This window comes from Passer domesticus, chromosome 2 (assembly GCF_036417665.1).
Source record: "Passer domesticus isolate bPasDom1 chromosome 2, bPasDom1.hap1, whole genome shotgun sequence".
NCBI lineage: Eukaryota > Metazoa > Chordata > Aves > Passeriformes > Passeridae > Passer > Passer domesticus.
In genome coordinates, this window is record NC_087475.1 from 71,334,430 (window position 1) to 71,348,642 (window position 14,213).

The 14,213-nt window shown below is 39.0% G+C and overlaps 1 protein-coding gene across 6 annotated transcripts in view; it reads left to right on the forward strand.

The window, feature by feature from the left end:
• ATP8A2 (ATPase phospholipid transporting 8A2) overlaps positions 1–14,213 on the forward strand; it is a 311,854-nt gene that overhangs the window by 113,106 nt on the left and 184,535 nt on the right. For all 6 annotated transcript variants that reach the window (XM_064409174.1, XM_064409175.1, XM_064409177.1 and 3 more), the window contains one exon: positions 3,517–3,689. In XM_064409174.1, the coding sequence (XP_064265244.1) occupies positions 3,517–3,689 (173 nt within the window). The remainder of the gene's footprint in view (positions 1–3,516; positions 3,690–14,213) is intronic.

The window sequence follows — 14,213 nt, forward strand, 5'->3', positions numbered from 1 at the left end:
AGCATTTTTGTAAGATAAGCTGACGGAATGGTTATTATTCTGCTGGAGTCTTCTGCACTCAATTTTTGCAAGTCCTTCTGAGTTCTGTTTTTTCTTGGCAAATATGATACTGTTGTTCTGTGTTGGATATTGCATTGCCTCACACACCAACATTTCTTGCTGTAGTGTCCAAAGCTCTGGTGGGAGGGAATGGCCCTTATGGTGTACTGCTTCTAGAAAAACCCAATCAAAACAAAGCAAAAAAACCCTTGAGAGCAACAATAAAAAACACCATCCAAAGGCACACAGTGCACAGAAAAAAACATGTTCAAGTTCTAATTAAGCAACCTATACAGCATTCCTAATGTTTCTTATTACAGCATGAGGAGTCTGCTCTTGTTTTTAGTGAAATCAGCAGAGTTTCTGATTACATTAACTCTGATTCCATTGACTTCCCAGTTGACTTCAAGCATCATGTAAAAAGTATTAATATTTGATCTGTTAGTTTACAAAATAATAGCCTGGTAAATCCCAGAATGTTTGTCAGTATTGTAATTCATAAAGCTGGGCACAGCAGGGATTTTTCCTGAGGTTTTAGAAAGTGAGAATATACAGGCTTGATATCACAAGGGTTGTTAAAGATCCTGAGCGTACAATCCAGAGAAGACCACACAAACTCTGCTTCAGGATGTTTTTATTTTCTGCCTGTCAACAAATTGAGTTTGCTATGAAGATTTATAATAGCGAACTTACGATGTTACTTCATGTTCTGCATGGAAACTGTGCACACACAGAACAGTAAAATCTGAAAGTTTATTTTAAGGCAGTAATGCAAGTAAATGCTCTGCTAAGGGTTTGTATTTGTGGTTGGAAATGGAAAAACAAACAGGAAGAGAAGGTGGGATAGGTTTATTATGAAATATAGCACTATGTCTTAAATTTAACTCAAGCACAGAGACCATAACATCTTTAAGCCTTAAATACATTTATGTCAGAATTGTTCTTGTTTTTAGAAACAAATTCCCTCATCATGTCAAAGGTCTAAAAGTAGAATAAAAATAAATTGAAACCTGATTTCCTTAGCTTTTTCAGTTTGAGTTCTGTAGTTGACTTTTTACAATCTGGTTTTTTTTTCATGTTTGTTCTCTGACACTTGGTGGTCTTATGAATGAGTTTTTAAGCCCTTGTAAAGCTCTAAACTGATAATGTTACTCTGATTCAACTGACCGCTTAAGCATGTGCACATGTCCTCTACTGGCTTACGAAGTGTCCATATTTATTAGAATAACCCACTGAATCAAGGCTACTAAACAGATGGGCTTTTCAGTTTTTGCACCTTCTGACTTTCAAGTAAAGCTGTATATTTTTAATATTTGATGGAAATCAATATGCCAGTACTATAAGGTTTGATTGGCAGGCGCCTCTCCGGGTTTCCCCAGAGCAGCTGGATGCTCTGTGCCTGGGAAGGAAATCCAAGTTTATTATGGCTAAGTGAAAGGCTTGGTTTATTTGTTTCTAATATTCTATTTCTGTCAGAAGCCCTGACAAACTTACCATTTAGGCTTTATGGATACTCAGTAAAAAAGGCAGGGATATTCCACAGATGTGAGATACTTGCTTAGGATTGCTATTGATTTCTGCTCCATCATGCTTGTTCTAGTAAAGGATTGATTTAGTCTTGCTTGATGTGACTCAAAGAAATTTATCCCTTAATGTCAAGCACAGAGTGAAAGCTAAGGATCAAAGTAGGGATTTTGACTCTAGCTACCAGTAATGAGTTGCCCAAAGAAGGATATAGTCCCCCATGGTTTCCAAATGTTTGTTCCCCTGCTTACTTAGAAAGTCTTCATTATATTCCCAGTGAGAATGGGGTCTGGTTTATTTGGCTTAATTGCACTGGCCTATAGGAGCAAAAGTTGCTTTTCTTTTTTAAAACATAGCAATTTTAAGTAGTTGGAATAAACAGAAATAATATTCATGCTTTTTTACAGTATAAAGCTGTTAGGTTGTAAGTTAGCCCTGTGTATGGAGGAGTATATTGAGTGTTGTACAGAGTGCTGATAAAATGAAGTGCCTCATTTTTAATCCTTGATTTATAGTCTTTTGGGGTATTATTAGCAGTGTTACTAATTCTGTGTCATTTTACATGTAAGATGAGTAAGTTCCATGACCAGGGCATGAATTGGTTGAGGCTTATCTATATCCATGATAATAAGCTATGGACTTATTATCTAGTATCCTCAACTGATGAGAAATATTACCTTTTATAAGTTTTCTTGTGGCTTTGTCTTTTGAGCAATAGATGATGGATATTCAGTAACCCTCCTGAACTTGCCCTCAGATTCTCCCGTCTCTGTAGGGGGGAGTGGTTGGGCCCTGGCCTTCACCCTCCTTTGGGTCAGGTGAAAAGTGAGGGTGTTCCCTCTGAAGTGCCCCAAGTGCTAGACAGGAAATAAAAGGGCAGGGAGTTCTCCCTTGGTTTCAAATAGTCAGAGAAGCATTTAATCCTGTGTGTGCATTCAGGAGAAGGACAGGGGTTAATTCTGCTCTTGAGAGCAAGAAAAATGTTTGAGTAAGGCTGAGAGGAAGCAGTAAAGAAAAAGAAATGACACTCCAAGATCCCAGGGGCAGGGGCTCTTGGGAAGAAATTCTAGTATTGATAACATTACCCAAACTACATCCATAATACCATCCTTGGAGTTCCTGTTACTGCACAGTAGTGTTGAACTAGATAAAACAGCTTTCTTCCCAGAAGGCATACCCTTGTTTTCCCAGCAGTGGTCTCTAAGGTTTAAGCACAGTCATCTACTTTGTGTTAGATTTTCAGGTACGATGTAGATAAAGCAGGCCATGAAGTCATAAATCTAATGCCTCACATTTTAATGGGGAAAAAGGGGATTACGCAGTAATTCTTTTAAAGAAGAAGGTGCAGGAGGTAATGTGTGTCTGAAGTGGCTGAATTGTGTTCTCTGTCACAGCCATTAAATTAATCTGTAAATATGCCTCCGGTTTGGGGCTAGTTTTCTAGTGAATCAGAGTGAATTTGTTTCGATTACCATACTGAGTGGGGTGAGAGAAAACGAATTGCAAAGCAAGTTTTCCTCTTTCCCCTTCACTTCCACTTTGTGTGAAAGTGGCCTGATACTTTTCCTACCTATTTGGCCCAGGAAAGTTGATGTATTTGGGCTACAGTTGGGAGGGCTGTGTCACAACTGCTTTGGGCACACCATCATGCAGGACTGTGTGGTAAAGATGCTGGAGCCTGCTCTGAGACAAGATGAGTTCCCAGGCAAGCAGAGGCAGCTTTTGCCAATTTGTGACACAAGTCAGTATGTCTGCACAAGGTACTGATAACACACTAGCTCATGGCAGGCTCTTCTAGACAGGCTCTTCCCTGTAGCTGATGTCAGTGCCAGTTTGAGTGCATGTGTACTGTGCTCTGCTGCGTGGTCTGGAGATACCTTGCTCTACTTTGAATGCACTTTTCTTGTATTAGGAAGAAACATTTTCTTTCTGGTTTTTTTTTTTTTCCTCCAGGCAACAAGAGCTTCTCTGACTCAACATTGTACCAGTCTGGGGGAGTCACTGGGCAAGGAAAATGATATTGCCCTGATTATTGATGGCCACACACTGAAGTATGCCCTTTCATTTGAAGTCAGGCAGAGCTTTCTGGACTTGGCACTCTCCTGTAAAGCAGTTATTTGTTGCAGGTAAGGAATTCTGTGTTTCTTCTGGGTAACAAAGTGGGCGTGAAGCCTGTGAAATTCAACCTAGTATGCACATAGCCCCACTTAAGGATGTTGGAGAGCAGCTTGCTTAGTAGCAGCTTGCTTAGTAGTCTTTCTTGTCCTATGGAGGAGGAGGCATGTCCCTTCATTAAAATTCTCTCATCAAATAGTACAATTCCTTCTGCCAGTGTCAGTCCCAGCTGAGTCCAATCTCTTCTATAAAGCGATGAAAGATTGTGAGAAAACATTGTGCCTGATTGCCTGATTATAGTAGATACTGATGAGAAGGAATGGTATGGATGTCATTTGTAATCAAAATGTTTGACTGTTCAGCTCAGCCCTAGAGAAGGTCACTGCATGAATTTAAGTTGGTCTTGACTTCTGGTGTATTATGGGAGTCAGTGATAACAGTGAAATTTGCCCTATTAAAATGTTAGACTAGTGCTGGCTTTGCTAAGTCATAGCAGAGTTTGTTGCTGTTTGTGGATACGGCCATACACAGATATGGTCCTCCGTCATGACTACTTCAGAAGGAAGGAAATAAGAGCCCCAAGAAAATGAAAACCAAAAGCTGGCTTGCTTTCCTTTTTGTGTAGCAGGAAGGCTGCATCATTTTTAACTTTGAAAGATTATGTGGCTTTGAGGATTGTGTGTGTTTGTGCTCATTGCTGGTATTTGGGGAGAACTGTGACCTAGTGGAGATTATTGATTTAGGCAGGCAGGAAGTTTTATTTGCATTCTAGAAGCAAGACCTGCTTTGTGGAAAATGACTATATGGAGACCTTGTACTACTTTTTTTTGCAGTCTTGCTTACCTTCTATGTGTGCGCTTTTGTACAAGTATCACAGGGAAAAAGGAGTGCTGTCCATGTACCTGAAATAACTGAACCCTTGGGCTTTTTATCTGACTAGTTTCTTTCCATTTGTTTTCTGCACTGCTGTACTGCACAATTCTGGGGCTAGAAGTGTTCAACATGTTCATTAATTACCTGATAATTATATGGAGTATGAACTCAGCAAGTTTACAAATGATACAAGACTGAGGAGTGAGAAATACCACTGAGGGCTTGGCTGCCCTTCTGAGGGACTTCAATAGGCTGAAGAATTGAACACCAAAAACTCACGAAGCTCAAGAAGAGGAAATGCAAAGTCCTGTGCCTAAGGAGTTACAACCCCATACCTCAGTAAGCTGTGGGGGTTGTGAAGCTGGAAAGCACCTTTGTCCAAAAGGATCTTTTTATCCTTTCTGGACAAGCTGACTATGAGCCAGCAATGAATCCCAGTGCCAAAGCAAAGACTGGTGTTACCCTGGGCTGCAATGTAAATGGCATTGATAAAAGTTGAGGGAGGTGATCCTTCTTCTCCACGCTGGTGAGGTGACTTCTGGAATGCTGTGTCCACTTCTGGGATCCTTAATATAATAGGTTTAATGGACAGAGTCCAGTGCAGGACCATGAAGTTGATAAAGGGGCTGGAGCATCTGTCATGCAAGGAGAATATGAGAGCTGTAAGTGTTCAGCCTAGAGAAGAGGAGGCTCAGAGGGGTTTGCATCAATTTGTATGAACATGCAATAGAAGGGAATGAAAGATGAGGGAGGCAGATTTTTCCCTGGAGTTTTTCTTCTGTTGCTGATTAATTTTGTTTTTTAAATTTGGGCAGGGGACTAGGGGAAGAAGGCACAAAGCCTTAGAGCAGAGGTCTCATTTCTGCAGCTGTTTCATGGAGTGGGAAGTATTGTGCAAGAGGGAGCTAACACAAGTGTAGCCATCTTTGGAATGCAACAGGCCCTGACGTAGATCCAAAGTAAAGGTACCTTGGGCTTCGGGAGCACCGAGTGCCTAGGAAGGGAACTGACTCTGTCTTGTGCTCTGTTTGAGGGGAAGTTAACAAACAGAGCATATCACAATGCTTTGGCAGAGATCCTTCCAAGGCACTCTGTTAGTTTATTGCTCGAAGATTTGACAAGTTAAGCCAAAGACCTGAAACAAATAATAAATTGCAAATTATTAAAATTACACATAAAAAATATATATATATATATAATAAGCTAAATATAATGAATGGTCCTGTTTAGCCAGGATACATGCAATACTGGATATTTCCTCTTTCATTATTTCATAAGGCAAGCCAACAGGAGTTTTATTTATTAGTGAATTAGCAAATTGTGAAACAATGCAGGCAAAAAATACTTTCAAGTATAAATCAAAGGGGAAGATATGATGTAATTTCATAGCTTAAAAGGGGGAATGAAAATAATTGAGTTTTAAGTCCCCAGGGAAAAAGAGGAATGCTTTTAATAACCTTTAAGGCTTTTCAAGAACCTTCCAGTCACTTGCCAGGTGCTTGATACTGAAGCAAGAAAAACATTTTTTTTTTAATCCTCTGAGTTGTTTTTGGTGGTACTTTGTGTGTCAAATAAGGCAGTGCACTTATACTTCACAGGAAGAAGTTTTAAAATGGAATTGAGAAAGGACATTTCAAATTAGAGTTAGTCTTCAAACGAAGATATTAATTGGGAGGATGATGTGGCTCTTTAACTTAGTGATATGATGTTTAACCACTGTAGGAGTTGCCTTGCTGTTCTCAACATTGCATAAATTCATGGGGCTTAATATTTCATAAATTTACTAAAACATTTTCATCTCCTCTGGGGAGTTTCAGCTGCATTTGCCATTCAAAATGTTTTAAAAATATAGTTAAGACATACTGTATATTCATTTTCTGGGCTTTAGGCATAAACTGTAGTTGAACTTGATTCTCAGGGGTAATCTCTTAAAATGAAACTGTAGTAAACCTGGCTCCTTTTTGCATTAAGAGGGAGAGATGGTATCTTCTGCTGGGGTTAAATCTTCCACTGTTACAGTGTCTCTAGCAGGCCACTGGCACAGCGGAGAAAAATATACCCCTCGGGAGATTTGGTAAAGCTAGCAAAATCAAATCAAACAACTCTTTAAGAAAAAGCCTTGTTTGTTAAAATTTTTCCAGAGACTGACAGATCTTATTATCTTTCTTCACACTGACTGGGATGTCAGGATGTCAAAAGCAAGCAAATCTTACTTTTCCATGGAAGTAAATGTTGTTTGGAAGTCAGTTGAACTTATGACTTCATTTATGAGATCTGAGTTGATGATTGCCTGTCTCTGGTTTTTAAATGTTCCTTTAATGGACCTATTTTTAGTGATGTTTTGTGAGACACAAAATGTTAAGCTTTAGGTAGAAGTAAGATTATTCTTTTAATAACAAAATGGAGTGTTTCCATTCATCTAGTGTTTATAGTCTAGCTAGTAGGTACAGCATATTTTTGCATTTGCCTCTGAATATAAAAGTAGCAGAGAATTATATAACTTTTGTTATAGCATTTAATATTTAATTATCTAATATTTTTAAAATTCAATATAATTTTAAATTAATATTTAATTCTCTGCTGAAGCGCCTGCCTTGAATTTGAAGTATTTGTAGTTGAATTAATGTGATGTTTCAGAAACACATTTTTATGACTGTGCTTTGGGAACTTTTTGTTATTGTTGTTGAATTGAATTCTTTGCAGGTGGCAGTGACTCTGCCTTTGTATGGGTTTAATGCCATATTAACAAGACATCCATCAGGAAGAAGCAATCCATCAGCATTTAAGAGATTAAATAATTCTAAACAGTTTGTAAGTACTTCAGTACTTAAAATTAATTGTTGGACAGCAGAAGTAGCCCTTTATATAATTTCTTTCACTGATGTAAGCACAAAAAAACAAGCATCTCCAGAGAGATGTGTAGCATAAGACTGGGAACCCATCCCACACCGGGCTGCCTCAGTGTGATTCTTTTCTCTTTTGCTTGTATTACTGACCATTTCTGCCATACTTCCTGAGGTGATGATGCTGGGACGTTGTTTCTTTTCCATACGTGTACTGAGATCCTGCAACTTTTCAGCTGAGTGAACAGTGAGTTGATGCATGTGTAGGAGGGGTTTCAGGTAATAGGAAAATAAATAAAAATGTCTCAATTGCTGTACAGTCCATCAGCTTTTCTGCCATAGTTTGGTCAGATGTCCTGTTCTGCAGAGGTGTCTATAAAGTGGTGCAGCATGAACAGAAATTGAGAAAATCCAGCAACAGCTGTTTCTATGGACTGTCTGCTATCTCCACAAGGGCACTTGCCATGTCATGGCTACTACATCAGGATGATTTTGCTTTCTTTTTGGTGTGAAAGGTATGTGCAGTTGTTGCTCAGCATCTGAACACTGACTTTTGGAGGGCTTCTGCCCAACCTCACCAGCTAACTTTAGGTGATAGTGGCACAAACTGTTGCTTTCAGTACCTTGAGCAATATTGGAGCTGTCGTGATAATGGTTAGGAGCTGAGTAAAAAAAAAAAAAAAAAAAAAAGAGGAGAAAATGTGTGGTTTTTTAAATACACCCCCAGCAACAGGAAAACCCTGTTCTGTGTTGCTATTGAATGCAGGGAGGCTGGGGTGAAGACAGGAGCCTACAGGTCTCAGAACAGACACTAAATGTTCTGAAATGAACATGCCCTTTGACTAGAGTGTGTCTGCTTGGGTGTGGAAAGGGAAGGGGTTTAATGAATTGAAAGCAGAAGGTTGGAGAAGGGAAGGCAAAAAGCAGCTTGTGAAGAGTACACGTTGCTAACTGTTAGAGTCACTTCATCAGCTAAGGAGAGAAGAGAGATGAGGAGACAAGAGAAAAGTTGTTTCAGCACTCCAAGTTGTAAGGCCATAGCTGCAGTGCTTCTGGTCTTCCATCATGATTTGGAGGAGACATTAATAACACAGCTGACAAAATGAGCATCTGGAATACTTCTTAAATATTTATTCCCCCAACTCGCATGTTGTTGCTGGTGTTAGTATTTGACAAAATGATCATTCTGTGCTGTAGTTCAGCGTGTATTTATTTATTGAATCAAAAAAGTGTCTTGCTGGTTTTCATTAGATAAGACCCCCATTTTCATGACCAAAAATTGCAACTCAATTCTGATTAAGAGTATGATAGCCAATTCTAATGTTAATTGGTCACAAAAAAAATTGTGGCTGTGTTACATTTTCCTGTATGTACATCTTGTTTCCCCTCAGCTGTCACCTACTAAATAATCAATCCTCATTCTCATATTCTATTTCTGCCAACTCATGACAGCAATATTCATCTCATGACCTTGAAAACCATGAGGGAAGAACCATTCTGACAGCGTTAGTGTTTGTAGATAATTGAAGTGGGAGGAAGGTTAGGAGTTGCAGCATTACATGGTGCTCTCTGCACTCTTGAATAAAGAATACTCACAGATGATAGAAATTATCACCTAAACTGTTCAGTGTGTATGTAGGGATGTGTAAAGCAATCCTGGGACTTTCTTATGATTATTTTTCTTAAAAGCCTGTTGGCTGCTTTGTAAAGCCTGTTTGGCTGCTAAGTAAACTTGGAAAATGTCACCAGTTCTGTGCTGGAAAGCTAGTATGGGAAAACTTTAGGAGAGCTTGGTCTCACAAATTTGGTAATTATTTTGTCCTCTGAGTGGCAAAGTGAGTTTCTGCTGCGTGTTTTGATTTCTGTTTTAATTGGTGTTCTGCTATGGCAGTTCCTGAACCTCACTGTCATAGTTCATACCATTCAAATGCTTAGCTAATGTTTAAAGGGGGGAAAAAAAGTACTGTTTACGCTTAAACAGTACTTAAAGATACTGTTTTAAATGGTATTGTTTGTTTTTTAAATGACACAGGTGAAGCATGTTCCCCTTGGGTAACTATTAACTGCCTGACAGCCTGAATTTAAATGATTCATGCTATGTGGCCAAACATTTCTTACTGCTTAACTTCATCCTGTTATTGTGACTGTTCCTATTCTTGAGAATTATTTTGCTTTATTTGTTCAGATGAGGAAATAATTCAAATTAAATAATCCCTAAGTTGAATCGATGTTCCAGTTTCCACTGCTGTTCACAATTTGGCAAAATGTTTACCATTTTGAATTTATTGAAGAAATATACTTGGCTAATAGACCAGATTTGTATTTTGCTTTAAATTTGTGTGTGTCTGTTCAGATCTGGTATCTGTTTTAGTGTTCAGTTTCTGTTTCTACTGGATGACCAGCTGAGTTCTCATGCTCATAACTGATTATGAATAAAAACCTTCTTCTGAAATCTTCTGCTTAACCTCTATTTCCTGTTTCTGTTACTATTCTTGCTAGCAAATTTACTTACTCCCAAGTAATTGGAAAAGGTTGAAGGAAAGACAGGAATACAGCTAAAATCAACAATTTTGTAGGAAAAATACTCTATGTTCTGACAAAAAACTTAGTAAGTTTCTCCTTCAAGTAGTGTTTACCCTTGTTATTTTTAAAATTAACTTGTTACCATTTTTCACTGTGAGCCTAATATTTAGATGACCAAAATCTTAGCAGTTCACTTGATCCATCTCGTCAAATGTAAGTGAAATTTGTCTCTTGAGCAATGGGGTGATAATACTCACAAACAGTTCCAAATGGTATCAGTGTCTGTTTCTTCACCATCCTGCAGTATCTTGTCCAAATTGCTTCTGGTCTCTTCAGCCTCTGAGCAGGAGCAGCCAGCAGTGCTATGTTTAGCACTACACTTCCCAAATTGGAAAATAAACATTCCATAGATACTGCACATGAGAAAAAACTATGCTGCTGGAACGTGTGCTATTTTAGAAGAAAGATAAAACTGTGGTTTGGAATACCTTCTGTTCCATGAGAAATTCATAGTACTGGTATATTTTTCTTTCCACTAGTGTTAGTGTGTTAACCCCTGTCTTCTGGCCAAGTTCCAAATAGAACAATTACTTTCTTCTCACTGAAATTCCCCTGCCGCCTTTATTGAATATAATATTCCTCACTTCCTATTCAGAGCTGTTGAGGGTGATGGTGTGAATGCTAAAGGTCACCAGGTTTTAATTCAAAGATCCTACAGCAGAGTTCTGCTTGTGAACCCGCCTCTTAACTATTTGCATCCCTTCCTTTTAAGCTTCTGTTCTGTAAAAACAGTATTGGAAGCATAAATGTTACCACCACTCTCTTGAAGCAAAATATGTAGGGTCTTTTTTTGGGGGAAGGTGTTTGTTTGGTGTTTTTCTTTCAATCTTTTTTATGGTTAGGGGGTGGTGTGTGTTTTACTCTGGACTTACCCAGGTTCCTCCAGTTTTCCAGTACAAGTGTAAAGTCACTTTCTATCATAGCTGACAGTGAATGTTTGAACTCTTCCAAGGTGGTTTGTGTGGCATGTGTAAAACATGGTCTCTGATACAGCACACAGGAACATTTATTGGTGTACACACTTGTGTCGGGTAAGAACATGCTCTTAGTATGATGAGGTGTGTAGGCAGCAGCTCACTGCAGCTCTCTGTCCTGTCTCAAATAAGGCTTCTTCCCAAACCAATGATGTCAGACATTCTGATTTTCCATTAGGCTTCAGTAATGCCAGTTTTTTCCTGTTTATGCATTCTGGCACAAGTGAACTCTTGACACAGTTGCCCTTATTTCCTACCACTTGTCTGTTGTGCCAAATACCCTTTTCCTGAGATCCCGGAGCAGTGCTGAGTGTTGTCTGCTAGGGAGTGACTGAATGTTTCCTCTTATGGAATTCCCTGCTGGTCCATAAGGCTGGATGGAGGCCAAGGGTCTGGTGCCTTTCTACAATCTTGCGACTGGTTTGTAAAGGTTTCTGGCTGTGCAGAAAAGTTCCTTAATTCCTTGCTCACCGGGTTGCAATTGCAAGGAAATAGGTTACAGTTTCTGTTTCTTTTAATGGTTTGAAGATGTTACGAAGAAACAGGTAGCATTATCATGATCATTCCTTACTATTCTGAACTTTCATCTCTAAATATTGGGTAGTTTTAAAGATCTCAAAACGTTTCCTAGGAATGGATTTGAGGATTCTCCTTGCTTTTATTGAAATATTTATTTTTGTCTTGCAAGTTTAATGTTAGAATTTCACTAAAACCCTGATGCATGAAGGTACAGAAGACATAGGCCTCTAAAGAATATATGGTGCTGCACTGCATCCAGAAACAAGACTCAAACCAACTGTAATATTACTCCTTTCATTAGAGCCAACAGAGTCTTGTGCTCTATCCCACAGGACCAGCTCAAATATTGTATTTTCCATTGTTAAAAGTACAGATATAAAATTACAGAGGCAGGAACAGTCTGTTCTGCAAGCTTCTTAGTACTGCAGGGAATTACCTTCATGAGGACTCTGGGCTTTAGGGCACTGTAGTAATATGTGGGACACTGAACTGGTAAAACAGCTCTGGTCAGAGTTTCCAAAAGTGCTTAGTGTTGGTGGAAGCTGACTCTAGAGTGTGTCTAAGTTGAGTAGGAGCACAGCTGAATCCATGCTAGATATTTGGAAAAATTTGACCTTACACTGAAAAGAACAGCTAGGCTTAAATGAATTTCTCTGCTATTCATATCCTTGAAGTCATGATAATAAAGCAAAAACTATGCTTGAGGGAAACAGAGTAAACCTAATTTGAGAGGCTAGACTAGGAAGCAAACTCTTTAAGTTTGTTCACATGAGTAGAAAAATGAAGAGGCTCTGGCTCCAGTGGGCTATGCAGTTTTTGGCCTGCTTATGTGTTTGAAATGAGTAGATCTGTAGATCTTCAACTGTGTGAGTAAATACCACCATATTTTGCAGGGTAAACAAGGCTTTGTTTGCTTCCAGTTGGAAGCCATTTAGCAAAGTAGCCATGTTGGTGGTGTAATAGCTTTTTTGGGGCTTAGACTTTCCTTTGCACAGTTGCCCACAGAGAGTGGAAAGAATTCTTTGCAGAATCCTCTGTATTTTGCAGTCTGTAAGGGATGCTCACCTGCTTATGCAGGGCAATACTAAACTCATCCTTTTAAAAAATAAAAATCTTATCCCTGTGCTAATAATTCTCCTTAGTACTTCTAAGAAAAGGCAGGTGAGAAAATGTGTGAGGAATATCTGTACTTGCAAAGATATACTTGAGAACTTGAAGAAAATCTGATTTTCTGCTGTATCATAACTACAATACAACTTAAGGGTTCTGTGTTCTGAACACCACTGGCAGGGTTAAAATGGTAGAGACTTCTGCATTCACCAGTAGGCCATTCTTAGGCTTTTTCTGAAAAAAGGAGGTTTAAATAGCTTCTCCCTATTCTGGGAAGGCTGCTTTGATATCTTGTTTTGGCATGTGTGTTGAATGCATTTTGCTTTTGCTCTTTCAAACTTGGTTCTCCAATAGTGTCTAGAATAGATAACAGTGATAGACATTGAAAATTATGATCTCCTTTTAATCTTGCTCCTTTATATCTTCCTTCTCTTACTGTTTTCCATGTCATAGAACACTTACACTTTTAAATTGCTCTTTTTCACAGGTCTTCTGTCACATCTCACTTTGTATAATATGTGGTCTTTGTGCATTCCTGGGGTTGTTTTATTTATGCTCTACATAAACCCTTTCTCTTCTACATAAATACACAAATTCAAATTCCTACAGGGAGCACTTGGATCAGAGCTTCTAAACCTGTGTAGGGTGTTATCTGTGGCTGTTTGCCTACATGTGGTCTTGAAAGAGCTGTTACTTGTGGGCCCTCTCAGGGAGAACCAAGGAGTCCTAAAAACAACCCAAAACTTGACGTAATGTGTTCAGGTGCTGAAATGAAGATGAGCTATGAACTCAATAAAGCTGGGCTGAAGACATCTATTTGAAAAGTCAACTGCTTGTTATCTTTCTGTAAAAGAGCTGCTTCTTGTTTGGAAGTGTGTGCTTAGCATTCAGAGGTTGCTGGCTGAACTGATCCTGATGGTTCAGGAGGCAGGATTTTTCAGTCTCTGTAGAGGTTGAAAGGTCTTAAGAACTTGTCTACAGCTCAAGAATGGCTGCTGTGATTATTAGGTATGTAAAATAATTTGGTGTGGTTCACTCCTGATGACTTTCACTTGGCTTTAGTCTTTCATCTGGTGAAAAGTTAAGCTTAGAACTGTCTGTATGCAGAAGGTGAAAGGTCATTTTGCATGTGGTATATTCAGTGTCCAAGTCAGTGCCAAGTTTCTCCAAAACTTTCTACCTCTACATTCCTTTTCCCCCAAGTGAGGTGTTTCCATATGCCTTGGTACTGTGTTGTTCAGATAGGTCATAATTTAAATGTAGCCTTCATGGTGTGATGGGTCTCTTGGGTCAGTGATTTTGTCAGGAGACAGACTGACTCTGTACACTGCCATGGTGGTATGAGTGTGTCCAGGACTAGGTGATGATGTTGAGATCTCTGCCCACAGATCAGGTGTGTGTGCACATCTCTTGGCTCTCTTGAGGGTTGTTTGTGGGGCCTTAGTTATTCTCCAATCCTCCAACAAGTGTCCTTAAAACTGCCACAACTGGCAACTAGTTCATAAAACCATCTGAGTTAATATAGCCATATTTTGAGACCTGATTTGCCCCTAATTTTTATAAAGAGAAAGTAGCTGTACTGTGGGATTTTCTGCTGCTCACATTGGTTCTTTGTAAACTTTTGAGTACTGGT